The following is a 17,165-nucleotide window of genomic DNA, read 5'->3' as shown; positions in this document are numbered from 1 at the left end:
CACCTCACCTGCATACTTTGCATCTTGAAACCCTTCTCTCCAGCTTTAGAATCTCTGGCATGCATTTAACTTTCTGGTAATGCATATCCAGTTTTTTTTTTTTTTAGAACCCATGCATATGTACCAGAGCAGTGTTACGGAATGGGCACCTCCATTCCATTCCAATTCCATTCCGGGCAATCAGAACTTGCCGCAATTCCATTCCTTTCAATTCCTCGGAATGAAGAAACTGAGCCTATTCCCACTCCGGGAGTGGCTGGGCAGTTCAATTCCATTACTGTAATTCCTCAACGTAGGAAAGGCATCTTGATAGTTTTATCGAGTTAAGAATCAATGCCCCATAGCGCTGATGTCATCAGATGCATTAAGAACTGCAAAAGTACACAAAACACGTTACCAACGTTGAGGAATAGTAGCTTGGTGACATATCTTGTGCAGTACAACCACCCTACTAATTCCGATAGGGGCAGTATTTGCATGGTCAGCGTGTTTGAACGAATGGTGACGTTTTAATATTGCTTAATAGGTTAAGTGTGTTAGTGATTAAATGACGGCATAGCATACTTTTATACTGACAAAAGTAGTATTCAAGAAGACTAAGCAGTTTCCCCGCGTCTGGAGCAGTCGTGAATATGGAGAAAACTAAGATTTTGTTAATGGGGAATAAAACCCTCTAGATCTGCTGGTATTAGTTGGAACAGTGCACCGCTCGGGCACCTTGTGCCTTTGCATCGAATACGGAAACTGCGCCACACTGCTCGTCAGCACTCACGCTTGTCAAGCGCGCCTCGCAATCATGATGGGGTGAGGAGAACTTTCTGTGTTCGCCTGTGTGCAGGTATGCAATGTCTTCCTTGTTACAAAGGTTATTTATGTGTGTCAGGTACTAAACTGCTTGTGAGATAAAGATCAGACTATGCATAGATGCCACTTCCATGTTGGGGTATCAATGGAAACCAATGCGCAGGGATAATTTGTTTCTCCCTCTGCTGGGATAATGCATTTGTTTGTATACTAAATTCTGCCTTGGTTTGTAGTAGGCGCATTGCTTATTAATGTACCGTGCTTGTAATCAGCCAAGTCATTTTAAAAATACTGCCTTATTGTTAAATCAAGGCTCTGACTTAATAATGTTTGAAGTTTGAAAAACAGCACGTAAACGAAAACATGCTCTATTTTTGGAAAAAGAAGCAATTCCATTCCCATTCCATGCAAAAGGTGCTTACTTCAATTCCCATTTGTCCAAGCGTTGTCCCCATTCCACTCACATTCCATTCCGGGGTCGCGAAAATGTGGAATGATTCCGGAGTCATTCCAGTTCTGGAGTGGCAGCTCCTCAACACTGTACGAGAGAGCTTCTGCGTATACTTGACTCTTAAATGAGATACCCTACGGTTTGTGTGGAGCACTTGTTCGGAATGTGCTTGGTAGCACACACTGCAGGTGTACTATTGAATACAGCTTTTTTTAGGAGGGAATCGAACAGCGCTGTAGATGAAGTAGAGAGAAGGCAACAGAACATGTATTGTGTGCATTATTTTCTCCCAAGCTTGTCTTTATGGTGCTGTTCAATTTCTTTCTCATAAAGAAATGCATGGCTTAATTCAGTCCATACAGATGCAGCCTACTAATTAAGACACCTGCTAAATGTGACCCAGCAAGCACAGCCCTAACTTGACGCAGGATATTTTGGCACTATTGTGTATCAGAAGATTGCTTAGCATAGACACATGCTAAAAAAAAATGAGCGGAGGATTTAGTCATAACAAAAGAAAATAATTATATTCAGGAGGGCGTAGATGCAATATTTTTTCTCACCTTGGTCTCTGGTATTCATCTGTTTCTCTGTTGACACAATCACATGACTCTGTTTAACATAGAAAAGAACCCTGTGAGCAATTTGTCACCTAATCCCTCCCCCCTACTGGGCTTGTTTGAATGAATCTTTACCATAAAGAAGAGTGTTTTTCTTTGCTGTATTTCTTGCAACATGGCTAGAGCAGTACAGGGACTATGCATGTGCCCCATGGCATCAACAAAGCCAGGGCCGTAACTAGGGGGGGGGGGGGGGGGGGAATGAGGGGGTTCTGACAGCCCCGAAATTTTTTCATTCTTTAACTTTTCGGGTGATAGTCAAATATTTGCATGCCTTCACAGCGACCACATGTTGCCAAAGTTGCCCGATCTACACACAAACACCCCCCAAAGAAAATCCCTGGGTACGGCCCTGAACAAAGCCACAGAGGAAGCAAGGGTATGAATATCATTTTATTTTAAAGCACACAAGACTGTCACATCCTATTTCGAAGCTCAAGGGTATGAGATAGAGGAAACCAACTTTTTTCGTACACACTGTGAATGAAATACAAAATTTATTGTTTTTACAAGCTCGTCCAGCAAGAAGGCAAGAATTAAGGTGTGTCAGCAATTTGGCAGCATGGTAAACATGATGGAATACAGCATGATGGAATAAGACATATAAGACAGTAGCCCTGTTAGAAGCCCCTTTGTGGGTGGTCTCCAGGCACACATGCTTAATTCCAGACAAGGCATCCAGCATCTAATGCTTTAAATGTTTGGGTGTAGAAAATGAAAAATAGGCAAATGAGTCCATTAATGTTAACGAAAAGTGTGATGTGGCAAAAGCAATGTGGTAATGGGTCGAGCACAACTTGTGGTCTTGATCTTGGTTTTTTTGAGCTGTAGAGGATGGGCACGTTTGGAAATGGCTCGACCTGATTGCACAGGTAATAGTAGCAATACTTCGAGAAATATTTTCAACAGGTGGCTCATTGAGCCCAGTGCTTTTTAAGGGCAGTGGGAACTCTTCATGGAGAGGACAACAATAAATTTATCTGTTAGAAGATACAGCATCTGCCATACATTAAATGACAATGCACCTTCTGCTGCTACCTGCAGTGATGTGAAGCACAATAAAATTCAAGCGCATCTTTGACTTGCAGGTCAATGCTTGTGTCTAGTGAGCCCAGAATTCAGTCGCTATAAGACACTGACTTCATATATCAACTCCTATATTGAAAAACAAAAAGTGATAAGTGGAAATGGACAGAGCATGTAGCAGTGAGGTTTTTCAGATACTCACCACAAGCCTGATGTGTGTGTTGTAAGCAGCCATGCAAGCAATGTCACCTGTGTTGTTCTAAAACCTAATGGGATATGAAGGGGGTGGGTCTTTTTTCAAATTTCTGTTGGTGTGGCAAGCTACCACTGAATAAACTGTCTTCTGCCTGTTGTCTTCTTCATATATAACGGAGGCAGTGAGGATGGTATAGTGACCAATGGCAGTTGTGTATAAGTTCAGTCACTATGTTGGGCACAGAGCCAAGTGCAAAAGCCAGCCAACTATGCATTGGACATATACCTCAGCTCTGTCCATCAAACAATAATCTGGAAGCCTATATTAAGTGCTTTGATGTGTTTGCTTGCATGAGCAGTTTCATTGATGAGCAAGAGTCTGGTATTTTTATCACAGTGCTTGGAAACAATGTCTCCACTATGATGCACAATGTGCTTTACCCATGTGATGGTTCTGTTTTGGTTTGGCCAACTAAGGACGCCGAAGAGCTGAAGCGAAGGAGGAGAAAGATGATGAAGTTGTGCAGGGGCCTGCTGCCGAGTTCGATTGGGCCCTTGACTTTGGACCACGTGTGCTGGGCAGCCGCTTCATGCGGGTGCTACTGAGCCCACAACTACAATGCAATGGTCCCACACTGCTACCGACACCCTCCTACACAGCTACCCGCATGCCACACGTGTGGCAACAAGTGCACAGTCAATTATGCCCTTGCCTTTTGGTAAATTTTATTCGCATGGATACACGAAGATAGATGGCAACAACAAAGGGCAAGTTCGATTTCACTCGCTCGCTTCATGGGTATGCTGAACTATGCTAACTCTACTGTGAGAGCAGACTTTTGGGAAAGTGAGACACAAGGGGCCATTTTTGTATGTTCTGTACCTGACATTATCGCAACTAGCCATACTGGTGTGTGAAGTCACCAGAGTCAGTACTGAGGCTCACCATTTTCTGAACGTGCACTACGTGAAAGTGGACTTTAATGTCAAAATAGAAGATTGCCACATGTGCTTGTTTTATTATTTCCGTGTGACTGGGCTTCACTCACGAAAATGGTTATACGTGTTACCACTTGGTGCAGGCCACGCCAGAACGCGTGGGCACCTTCACAAGTATATTAGACAGTTCCAAGATGACATCATGCATAAAAGACAGAAGCCGAGTTTTGCATGGGCAGTGCTTACAAAAGACGTATTGGAATTTGCTTAAAAATGAGTTGGTTTCAAGAAACGCTCTGAGATTTTGCCCGATCAACAACTGTGCTTGCCGCTATCATTGTACTGTGAGTGTACTTATTTTTCTCCACACAAGCTTAAAGAGTTTCATTTTTACCAGATTGAGTTTCGTTAACTTCACTGTCACACCCACGCAATAATACATTATGAGCATTGACCGAGCTTTACATGTGCTTACAGCCGTCTCTGTATACAGGAGATAACAAAGTGCAGTGCAAGGCACTGACGAGGTCGATAATTACGCGATGCATGTGACAACTGCTTGGCCAAAACAGCATCACCGCTGGGCCAAGGATCAGTTTTGTAGCATGGAGGACCAATCAACATGCTCAGTGCTACGTCAGGATCCCGATGGGAAATATTATGCCACTTCGACCAAAAAGAACTGGTCAGGCAACGGAGGTGCGGGAATTATTTTCTGAAATAGAGCACATGCGCAGCTCTGTGATGGTTGTTAAATGTGATTGCCACAGCCTTCTGTATGAATGAGCAAGCAAGTTTAAGAGGTGTACAAAAAGAAGACTGGGCCTGTTTACCAGCGCAGCTCTATTAAGCAAGTCACGTCAAGTCCTCAGTTCCCACATTAAAACAGACTTCGCATGAAAAGCGTGACAGTGGTGAACATATTCACAAGACCTGCCATGCTACAAGAGACAGACTTGAACAAAAGTACCCTAGCTGTCCAATGTATTCTTGAACAAGGAAATGCAGCAATTATGAAAATCTTTTGAAAGGTGTCAGACAAGCCTGCTGAAGTCAAAAAAAAGCAAGCAGTGCAACTGCTCAAGAGCCTTAATCCAGGAAAGCTGGTCAATGGGGTAAAGAAAGAGGCAGGCCACTCTCTAGAGGTCTTATTTTCCACTAAGACCCACAAGCCTAACATCCCTTTCCAAACCATCGTTTCTGAAACACTCGGCTTCAGGTGATGTCTTGGTACTTGCAGAAGAACTTGAAATCCCTTGTTGTTGCCGGCTACTTCCTTGTGTCCAGTTCCAACATGGTTGTGGAATACCTTAGGCACAATTATTAGGGAAGGTTAAGGGCGTTTAGTCTTGACATTGATTGTCTATAGCACTCTTTACCACAAGTCCCTCTGTTGCAGAATGCAAAGGACTGTATAAGCAATCAGGATGCCAAACATGCATTCACTACTCGCTCAGGTGTGTCTGTTGGTGGTCTCCTTGAGGTGCTACCTGGATTTGATGTTCATCATATGGAAAGGGAAAGTTTTTGCACAGCAATCTGGTGTGTGCATTGGTTCTTGCGTGGCACCCATTCTAAGCAGCGAGTATGACTGCTTTAGCGACGGTAGATAGGGCCACTCAGAGCAACCTTTTTGGCCTAGCAGACAAGATTATTCATTTTGTTGACGACTACTTGTTCTTCACTGACAGGCGAGATTTCAATTGAAAAATGGTTGACGTAATGAAGGTGTTCAGGGAACAAGGGCAGGGACTCATGTCCACTTCAGAAACCCCCAAGAACGATAGATTGCAGTATCAAGACTTTAGTGTCTCTACCACGACCTACTGTACTCCTGACCTGCCCAGATCTTCCCTCTCCAACGCCCACGTTCTAGTTCATACCTCCTGCTGCTAGGGAAGTAACCTACGAGCGTTGTGGTGCTAGTCAGCACCTGTTCGCCGAAGTCAGCTTTAACGCTCGTGGTGATGTTTCGCCAGCGCAAAGCGCTCACATCGTGTAATTATTATGCATAAATGCACAATACTTTTTAAATAAAAATATGTAAAGTGAATTAGAACATTCTGCATTTAGAAGGACACAGCCGTCCTACACTATGCAAGTCTACGGCTTCTCACGTTAGTCAACCAGTGCGCAGTAAATACTTTACCGCACTGAATAGCTTACTTGAACCTCGGTCTAAGTTTGCAGAAACAGTCACATAATGTCAGCAGTTCGTCACATAATACGGGCGCTTTTACTCCAGCGCCGTCCAAACGGTCGCAGAGTAGCAGACGAACAGGTTATAGGAAGCACCACCTACGGCGAGCGTTTGAACGAGAGCGAGGACACGCGCTCCCATAGGACCCTCACTATCTGGGCAGGTCAGGAGTACAGTAGGTCGTGGTCTCTACGACTCGACTGCTCTAGTCATAGACCACCGAAAAGTAAAGCAAAGCCAGTGATTAGAAAAAAACAAGCTTATTTATCTGACACGTCAAGAAAAAGGAAAGTCCACGCAGCACGAAAGGTTCACTGGTGACTGACATTTCTTGTAGTTCGCTGAGCTCTCCTCCTTGCATGACAAACGCACTCCCACAAAAACAGCTATTGACAGTGGTGCATGTGTCCCCCATTTTATAGCCCAGTTCGGAGGGGATTACAGTAACAGTTTTAGTCGGGCGCGCTTTGAATGCTCAAAGGCCAAGAGGCACGGGGGCTGTATGCTCGATGCGTGGAACTTTCAAGAACTCAGAGAGCCAAAAAAAAGAAAAAAGAAACACCTGTCCACAACATCCATCCTGATTTGTTTTGCCCTGATGAGATACGCTGGCAGTATAAGCCAAGATCGCAAAAGGGTTTGCACAGCTATCAGTCTGGCCACTCTACACTTGTAGAAAACGGCATTGCTAATTCATTTATCCAGACTGCCATTTCAAAATCTTGCCTGCACCCATAGGCATGTGCAGGGAGGCGGCCGGCCCCCTGGTCACCTAAGAGGGGGGGATGCAATGTCTGCCCCATACATTGACTTAATAGGGAAGGTGGGAGGGCGCTGTGATGAACCTTCGCACCCCCTGAAGGGGAACTCTGCACACACCTATGCCTGCACCTGAGAGACGGGTTACCCTGGTGCAGTAATAGTGGCTACAAGTGATAGTGGCAAGTTGGTGCCGCCAGAAAGAAGTGAAGTAGGCCACTTTGAGTGATGCCCTATGTTCATGGTGTGTCCCATCACTACGAGTGGTGACTGCTATAATGTGAATGTGATTTTCTCCACCAAGAATAAGCTAAAGGGGATTTGTGCAAGACTTCAGTGTTGACAAAAAAGAAAAGCAAGAGGGGAATGCACCGTGAAACACGGCCTTTGATTTGTGCCGTGCGTTAAGGGGGTAGTATAACTGATTCTCTTTTCATGTGAAAAAGTTTACGTAGGCCAGACTGGCCACTGTATGAAAATTCGTCTGGCAAACACCGCACCTCTTTTAAATGTGCTCCGACATCAAATTTGACCTTGCAGTGCAGTCACTGTGGATGCAAGCCGCTGTTTGAACTAGCCTCCGTTTTATTCCGTCACAGGGTACAAGTAACTCAACAAATAACTGAGGCTTGCATTATCCAGAGGCAAGGCTCCGTGTGTCTGTAGACCTCTTTGATAAATAATTGTCATTCCTTAACATACCTGCCTAATGTTGCACTTTGTAATTGCAATGCGTGCATGGTTTCATTTTGATGGTTTTCTTTATGACAGAGTTACTGTTGTGTATTTTTCGATACTGCACGTTTGGGTATCATTGCAGGCGACGCATGCTGGGTTCCTTACTTGGTAGGGTCAGTTTCTTCCTTGACAGAGTAAAGGGTTTTTTAGAACTGTCATCTATAAGCGCGATGCCAGAGATCTTCGTGATTAGGGTTAGTATATATTCATGTATGTTCCCAAATAAACATGGGTTGAAGTTCAGCGCTTGTTCTGTCTACGTCTTCTTTGCCTCCGTTGTTTATGCGCTACTCATTCCGAAGTCGCGCATCTTTACAAACCTGCCAAACTTGCCGCACTTTCGATCGGATGGAATTTCGTGACCGCAATGGACACCCTTCCGCATAAGGCAATCGCGATTAAGGTACTCGCGCTCAATCGCGATCGAAATGTATTCCTCAGTCGAGACGGAAAAGCAGCTTTGCTGAGCCGACACAATCGCGCAGTTTGCCGAACGTTTTGTACGGTCATGCAAGTGAAAAACGTACTTTCCTTGAAACGCGCACAGTATAACTGGTACAACCAGTACAACGAACGGATGGCCACAAATCGACCACCGCACGCGCACCACACAAAGGCACCACACAAAAGCCATACCGAGCACAAATTACGTAAGTGTGCAGCCGATAACACACGCATTCAAAGACCAACGATCCCATTATTCACTCCTCAACAAGCACACAACTGTATGGGTGTTCTCTGAGCACACGGGCAACGATAAATAGCCGCACACGAACATCGACGTAAGTGTGCAGTCGATAACACGCACATAAAAAATAAAAAAATAAAACATGCCTATTGTAGGTTGCCTGAATCGTCGTCGTAAAGTTTAGGCAAAAAGCCACAATCTTTCACAGATCCAGGCCAAGTTGCGTGAAAATAGCGTTTGCTTATTCTGACCCGCGTCAGAATAACGAAGCGCTATTTTCACGAGGGTCGGAATAGTCACTGCCTATGTTTACATTGTTGGCACAGTTTGCGGCAAATCTGGCAGTTAGATCGTAGGTCATTCTTGTCATGGCCTTTCGGTTTCCTCATTTTACTTTGACATAGCCGTGTTTAGGCCACAGATTTAGTGGAACGTACTACGTTTAGAGAAAGCCATGTCTGAAGAGAACCTTTCAACGAGTGACACGAACTCAGTGGTAAGAAAACTGACCCAGCTCATTGACGGAAGGTGATGCACGATCGTTTTCAGGATTATTCGATCGGCATTTATACTGCAAGCACATTGTGCGCACTGAGGCTACGGCAAATAAACATTTCATCGGCGCGGATGTTGTCCACAGTTTTGTGCAGCGGGTTGTTTGCACGAAGTGGTGCATCGTCTGTAGAGGGCTCGTAGAAATCTGTGGTTCGGTGGTCATTTGCTTGAAAAAATGCGCATAGTGCAAAACAGCGTGTTTTCAGACGTTCAATGATGCAAGATGCGTGATCAAATATCTGGAAAGAACTTTGCTTATTGGGGCCTACTATCCTGTTCGACATACCGTCAACAGATTCATAGTTTACATCACATAAAATCGAACCATTTGTCGCATGCGACGAAGAAAACAAGGGGTGTTGAGAACATCAAAATCAACAAATTAAAGGTGAATGCACTGCGGATAATCTCAAAAGCAAAGACGTTTCCTCAGCATTTACGGTCGCTGCTATCGAATGCTTTTGACACTTGTAACCTGTCACATACAAGGCTCTATACAACATCTTGTCTGTTTTCTTAAAGTTGGGCAGTTGCTTGCAAAATCTGCCCTTTCTCTGCCGCAAAAGTTTTGCCATGTTGGTTGGTTACAGCCTGCACTGCTCTCTGCTACAAAATTTTCAGAAAGTATATGCGTGTTGAGACACTACACCATAAGCTTATATGTTTTAACCAATGACTACACCAAAAGTCCTTGCCTCCCTGTAACACTTGCCATATCCCCGTGACATGCAACTCTGCACACTCTACTGTTTTCCATAGCCTTCCATATTTAGCGGCATTTCAGCCCTGGATAAATTTCATTGGCAGTAATCCCTCCGTTAAACACAAGCAACTGATCCCTGGTAGGCAGTCAGCTTAGGAATTGCACAAACCATATTAAGTCACAGATTGAGTTAAGAAGAGTTTGGCAGCATGTTACACTCTGTAACATTTGGAGGCGAAAGCGTGCTGCACAGTTGGTAATGCATTAAGTTATACAATCTGGGGGAGGAGACTTCTTTCAAGACAAAATGAGCTGCAGTGTGCGAGAGGCGCAACACTGAAAGAAACATGATGTTTGTATGCTTTGTGCAGTTCCTGTGCTGATTGCCTACCATGGATTGAATATTCCAACTCGTGCAAATTAGTACCAGGTCAAGCATGTAGCACTGAGGTCTATGAAACTACTAGTTCATAGGAAAGCATGGTTAACGGGTAGCTTAGGGTGACCACATCAGAATTTGCCGCCCAGTATTGAAACAGTCCCAGCACATACTGGGATCATTGAAACGACTGACAGGAGGTTGCCTCAGACTCTTCCACAGTACAGTTGGTTTCACTGATGCTACCCCATGCCTGTGCTCTGCCAGAGGCACAGGAACCATCCCTTAATCACTACTGAGCTTCCTTTAACGAGTAGTGTTGCCCACAGCTGTTACCTTCTAGGCGTATGTCATGGTGGCATTGGCTTCATTAACGATTTCATTCACAAACGAAAGGGCAATAAGAGGTTGGGCAAATTAAGTTTCGCGAGAAATCTGTTATTTGAGGATAACAAAGAAACTGGAGACAAAGTTAAAGATTACAACATGCAAAATGGAATGGAGAATTACAGGCGCAACATTAAAAGATGGGGAGACAGCAGAGCAGTTCAGTGAACAAACAGGGGTAGCAAATATTTTAGTCGTCGTCATGAAAAAAATGGACCTGAGGTGTAATGTAATGTGTAGGACAGATAACCAATGGTCACTTAGAGCAGTGGTATGAATACATAGCTTGCATTGACGTCACTGTGGCTGACATCTCGGGGCACCAGCTGCATGAGACGCTGCGTGAACTTTTGCTCGAACACGCGGAGCAAGAAACGGTGACGGCTTGCCATCAGATTAGCTCCGGTGGCCCCAAGCATCTTTCATACCCAAACCCTCGCGTTCCTTTGTGTTTCCCCTTGGCGCAGCTGGCGAACAAAAGAAAGTGGGGACTGAACGACTGGGTGTCCTCCTCTGCGCTGACACTCCCTAATAAGATAAAAAAGTCACGGTGGCCACCATGCTGGGGTACCAGCGCAGAGAACCTGTCTGTGACGTCACGTGAAAGCTATGTGTACCAAAGAACGGGAAACATAACCAAGGATGGCAGAATGTTCAGTCGGGTGATGAAATTAGGAAATTTGCTAGTATAAAGTGGAATTGGTTTTCACAGGACAGGGTAAAAGAAGGTCGTCAGGAAAGGCCTTTGTCCTGCAATGAATGCAAAGCAGGCTGACGATGTTGATTATGATGTCCTTTTAGTGCTATGTCTGTGTGGCCTTTCACCGATCGAATTCCCACTGTACAGATGGCTACGCTGTTGTCATCCGCTCTCAGAGTTGCCGTTGTTGTATCCAGGAGGGACTGGCACCCGTCGTCCAGAACCACTACAACAGTCTCGGCAACAATGGCCTGCAAGAGCGGGAACGCAGTCGGATACTGCACATGAGAAACTTCAACAACTGGACCAAGAGCATGTTGATACGTGAGCGCACCTTTTCTTTTTTTCCTTAACATACGCGTGCAGCTAACAAGGCATACAGTACCTTGTTAGCTGCACTGTGTTGTAGGCATTATGCAGATCCTACCGAGTCGTAAACTAGTAATAACAATGGTTTAGTTCAGCACGTTACTCTACCCACTTTTCTTTCTCCTTCTGTTTTTTACACTTTTTACCAGTTACAACATAAACCATAATCAACAATCTCAAGCAGCTATTTTACTAATTTTAGCATACTGTGAACATGGCCAATAATTTCTATCAGTTTAAATCTTCACAACAGAATCAAATCCTTTCACAGGGTAGCTCACGACCCTCTTACTGATGCTCGACCTTGTTTACTACTAGTATGTGTGAAGATTTCAAAGAACCCTCGTGGTGCCCTACAATGGGTGCCTGCAGAAGATTGTTTGTACAATTACACAATGTAAATATTATGGCAGCTGCCAAACGTGGTTTATAGAGACTGTACCCTTAATTTCTCTCTCGATGCCTTCCAGGAGAGTACATAGCCAAGCGTAAAGAAGACAAGCCGGAAGACTCTCCGTTTCACGTGTTGGACCTGGGGGCTGGCAAAGGCGGAGACCTGCTGAAATGGAAAAAGGGGGACATCTCGTACCTAATTTGTGCTGGTAATTAGTATTCTCCTTTCGAAAGATAAACACAGTACGCAGGAGGCAAAAGATGCGCTCTTGCAAATTTTGCTCACTTCACTCATTTTATGACAGCCAAAGTCATATTCTTTATTGTGGACTACTTGTCAGTCTGATACGCAAACAAAAGTTTTGATTTTATGTCCTTCCCTTAAGCACCCTGGGTGGTTCTCGCTGGTGTACTGTCAGACCCAACTATATCAAACTCAGTTAAATCGAATTATCCTTTATATTGAACTATTTTTGAACAGAACAATGCTTTAATGTCAGTGCATAGGAAAATCTATGGCTACATCGAACAAAAATAGCTGGAGCACCTCATACATTGAACATCGGGCAGCACAAAACACCCCAAGAAGTTGGCTTTCCCTCACAAGAGGTTGGCTTTTGTTCACGGAAGGTGACTTTTCCGCATGCATTTGGGAGGGCAAGCGGCATGATTTGGAAAGTGCTGTGTGGAGCGATTAGGAACTACTGCTTGCCGTCATGTGCTGTATCCCATGACAACTCATCATCACGCTGGTCGCGCCCGTCGGCCACTTGTGCCGCCCCTGCAACTTACGCACCAAAAATACAGAAAATTCTTTATAAGTTCTATATTGCCACGTTCACTCCTTTCTTTCTGTGTTTCATGTTACCGGCCCATTGCACGTGTAGCTGCTGCCTTGCGCAAACCGCGCCAGAATGTCTGGGAACATTCGAGATTATTTTACGATCATCTGTTAGGCTGTATGTGTGTATTACTGTATGTGTGTTCTACCTTTGTCGTGTGTATTGCAATGCATGGTGATTTGTTCTGCCTTTTTGTTGTTGTTGCACGGATCTAACTGTGTACAATGTATAATGTTCAGTTGAATGTATATGTAACCACTCCTGCTTGGGTCGCTCAGTGGGCCTGCAGTATCCTATAAATAAATAAATAAATAAAATAATTCCCATTTTCTTGCGAGTTCGATATTTGTGGGGTTTGACTTTACAAACAAGCATGGTTATCCGAGATTGCTTAGTCCAGGCTCCTTTAAACTTAACAAGTACACTGTAAGGTGACATAGTGCTAATAGAACGTGCTTGTTCAAGTGTTCATCTGAGGAGACCCATCCGAAGGTATGGAGGCGGCTCATTAAAAGAGCTTACTGCCTCACGAATCGATTGCCAGAAAAATTTTTAGAATCTGCCAAGTGCGAGAGGAGTTACGGGAATTTGTCCCACGCTTCAAGCACTTTCTCTCTCCTTTCATCCCATCAAGCACGCTGAAACCTACGCAGGGAGGGGGATGTCAAGGGGGCAAGAAGATGCGTCCCTTCATCAGTGCGCGTCGTGCCCTTGAGCACTTTCTTTTAATTTTTTCTTGAATGCGCGGCTTACTTTCAGTGTGATCGCGAGCGCACGGGCACGTGGTGGCATCCCGCAGCAGCCACAGCTATTCAGCTCGCCATGCTAAAATCAGCCAACGGCCCTGGACTTGGGCATATGGCACAGTGATTTGGGTACAGGTATGGCATCACTTGTAGAGAGAAGAGGGAGCGATTTCTAGCTGACTTTGAGAATTAATTGTGAATTCCAGGCCGCGTGCTGCGCTATACATAGTGACGTCGGATCCTGTCTTCCGTCCGCCATCACCGAGCCAACGAAGCACGTATACGTCTCAGTGACTGCACCATGTTTACGTTCGTACGATGGATTGTTTGGCTTAGCGCACGTGTTTTATCGTTCGCCTTGCGCTTATGCCGAAGGAGAATCGTTCGGGGCATTATGCAGTCTGCAGCGAAGCAGTGTTGACTGGAGAACTCGGATCCTCCGTGTCTGCAGTGTCCGAGTCCATGGTGTCGCACGTAATGGGTGAAACAACTTCGCACGAGATTTGGAAACATAACATTCCTGTTATGAAGAGACGCCCGCACACACGAACATTGTTCAGTGTCCTGAGGTCCTTCCTATATATGCGCGCATAAGCCACCCACTCCGCTTCTCGGGCAGCTCTTTTGTGTGGTCGCACGGGTTTGTGATCACCTTTGGCAAACAGTACATGTCCGCGTCTGGTCGTCTTTTTAATCTGATTTGCACTTCTCGTGCGGCAGTCAAATATCGCCATTGTGACGTACGGCGTTGACGGGAAATGCGAGAGCCGGGCAGCTCGACTTGGTGTCGTCTGCTGCCATGTGCTCGGTGGTGGCGGCGCATGCCGAGATCGTGTCCCAGAGTTCCGCGGTGTGACGTACTTGCAATTTATGTGTAATGTTTGGCTCGCGTATTCTCAGGAGCCTCGTCTACCGATTGGCAGCATTTTCTGACCGTGCTGAAAAAGTGTTGCAGGGTCCCTCTAAGAGAAAGAAATGCGATATACGGCCTTTACAGCCAAAACTGCAAACAGTATCTGTACACTCATCTCACTGCTTTGACAATAGCGAATGGCAAAGACGATGCATAGGTTTGAAGGTTCAGCCTGTTGGAAAATGCACTTGGGAAGGGGCTTGCTCGTACCCCAAATGCAATTTCCTGCCAAAGAAGCGTGGCACCTCATTTTGAATCCACAAGCCTGCAGAGGCCCAGGCTTGAGGCTCAAAACCTGTAGACACATGTGCCTCCAAATGTCATCGTTGCACTGCAAGTGACGTACACCGTGTAAGTAAAAGAGTAGTAGAGTCGTAGACAAACGAAACGTGAACAAGGAACTATAAAGTCTAATAAATTTTATGAGGAGTGACTCGAGCGAATTATCTTGTACCGCTAATTCGGTGGTTGTCACAGTTTAGGCCTCGAAATAATCAAACATGCCGAAATCATGCCGACATTAAGCGTACTGACAGAAACAAAAAGAACACATTTTAGCTGGCCCTGACTTGTTCGTATCTCAGTTGCCTTTGATTGTGTAATATTTTTCACGAAAGCCACAGTTAGGCGTCTTGGATTTAGGTGGAAGTTGTAGGGCCCCAGGGCGGGTCAGATTGGATCCATAGTCTTCCTCTAGACCGCCTCTCGTAATCAGTATTGGTTTATAAACCCCTGGGATTCCTGCCCTGCAGTCATGGCACGGAAATTTTTGCAGCTTCCATTTTTATGCTTGAGCATCCTGTCCGCCTTGATCGTACACTAACTAATAATTCACTTTTGTTCGCACGAGAATCTCTAGACTGCATAATTCGCACGCGAAATCACGCTGCAAATGCCAAAACGTTCTTTGCAGACATAGCAGGAACATCGCTGCAGCATGCAGAAGAACGTTTTCGGGAGCTCAAAGAGCGGCACCGGAGACAGCGAGAGCCAGGACGCATATTTCAAGCCGAATTCATCGAAGCAGATTGCACCAGGGTAACGTATCTCTGTATTTTTTTGCTTTCCTCCCTTTCCTTTCTCTGTGTGTCCCCCTTCCCAAAATATTTGAAGCACTTAATAAAAACTCGTTGAATACAAGAACTGTCAGTGATGGTCCAGCTCATGAGCATCAATTCAGGACATTGCAAATATGTATCATCAAAGGGCTAGAATCATACATGGCTAACCAAAATCGATGAAGCAAGTTTGAAGTGCTTTTCAGTAACTGTGAACAAAAGCAGGGTAATTTTAAGGGTTTTTTTTTTTTTGTTGGACACAACGCTGATGAGAACTAACAGTCCTCATTAATGATGCTGTACCAATTGAGCTACGGCTCAATTGGTAGAGCATCGGACGTGTTATTCGAAGGTTGAGGGTTTGGTCCCTGCTGGCGGAAAGTTATCTATTCGTGCCCTTTAATTTCTTCTTATTTATATCGCAATTACTACAAATAAACTTTCCTTGGCTTGATTGTCTGTTGGACCTCATTTCAGTAACTATGTACTAACTATAGTCTGTGAAATGTGACCTTACGAAATTTCAGCACAAAGTACCAGTAAATTAAGCACTCCATACCAGATAAATTACACCATCACCAGCCTTGCAACCTTGCCAAGGTTTCTTAAGTGGTATATATGTTCTACTATATATATTCTGCTAAGCTCGAGGGTACAAGTTTGATTCCCAGCCACGGAGGCCACATTTCAATGTGTTTACCCGCGCACTCAGATTTAGGTGTACATTCAAGCACCTCAGGTGCCCAAAATAATCCATAGTCCTCCACTACGGCGTGTCTCAAGATCGTATCATGGTTTTGACACGTTGAACTCTGTAATTTATAGGTACATTAAAGGTAAACAGCAATTTATGTCAGAGTGAAAGCTCAATGCTTGAGAATCTCTAAAACGGCGATATTATATGCAGCAGCACATTAGCAATTGAGAAATTAAGGCAAATGTAGGACTCAATTAGCGCCACCACTGGGACATTCTGGAACACGAGCCGATCACATAGTAGAGCCTTAGTGCAATTAATCGCCAGTACTCATACTAACTATCAGAGAAAAGAACATTTCAGTGCATTACAAGATGTAAGAAAATGCAGCTAGTGCATTCCAGTCTGATTCAAAAAAGAACTTGCTGGTGTTACCCTTGCGAATGACGCGAGTTCCATTTCCGCCGGACTATGCTCCACTAAAGCCCCTTGACCCGTTGCCCCGCAGCACCGGCTGTTGGGCTGTAAAGCTAGTAAAGTGTCGGAGCGCTACGTCAAAAGGCTGTTCTCGGAGGTGGGTGGTTTGAATGGCGCAATGGTGTGCGGACCACTAAAGCAAGATTTTGTTTCAAACTAAGCATTTCCTTGGCACGAAGAAAGCACTATGAGTTTCCTGGAATGCTATTTAAACCATCCACGTCTACGTATTGTTTGCTTAGCGTCCCTTCAAGCAGTAAGTCTAGCCAAAGTGTGATTTCATTGACATTCGGTTTGCTGACGCTGGTTGTTGTCATGGTGCTGCTGCAGGTGCGGTTAAAGGACCGGTACAAGTACAAGGACATTGCGCTGGACTTGGTGAGCTGCCAGTTCACATTCCACTACAGCTTTGAGAGTCTGCCGCAGGCACAGTGCATGCTTCGCAATGCTGCCGAGTGCCTCGTTCCCGGTGGCTACTTCATCGGCACCACACCCGATGCCAACGACCTTGTGTGAGTCTGCATCT

At 45.0% G+C, this 17,165-nt stretch overlaps 1 protein-coding gene across 3 annotated transcripts in view; it reads left to right on the top strand.

The window, feature by feature from the left end:
* The first annotated feature begins 8,709 nt into the window (after positions 1–8,709).
* Positions 8,710–17,165, top strand: part of LOC119394355 (mRNA cap guanine-N7 methyltransferase) — a 71,526-nt gene continuing 63,070 nt past the window's right edge. For all 3 annotated transcript variants that reach the window (XM_049415752.1, XM_049415753.1, XM_037661655.2), the window contains exons 1-5: positions 8,710–8,916; positions 11,342–11,468; positions 11,984–12,115; positions 15,321–15,445; positions 16,970–17,151. In XM_049415752.1, coding sequence (XP_049271709.1) covers positions 8,875–8,916; positions 11,342–11,468; positions 11,984–12,115; positions 15,321–15,445; positions 16,970–17,151 — 608 coding nt within the window. In that variant the 5' untranslated portion in view covers positions 8,710–8,874. The remainder of the gene's footprint in view (positions 8,917–11,341; positions 11,469–11,983; positions 12,116–15,320; positions 15,446–16,969; positions 17,152–17,165) is intronic.

The sequence above is a fragment of the Rhipicephalus sanguineus genome, chromosome 5, assembly GCF_013339695.2.
Source record: "Rhipicephalus sanguineus isolate Rsan-2018 chromosome 5, BIME_Rsan_1.4, whole genome shotgun sequence".
In the NCBI taxonomy this organism is placed as follows: Eukaryota; Metazoa; Arthropoda; class Arachnida; order Ixodida; family Ixodidae; genus Rhipicephalus; species Rhipicephalus sanguineus.
This window is presented reverse-complemented; position numbering and strand designations above follow the sequence as displayed.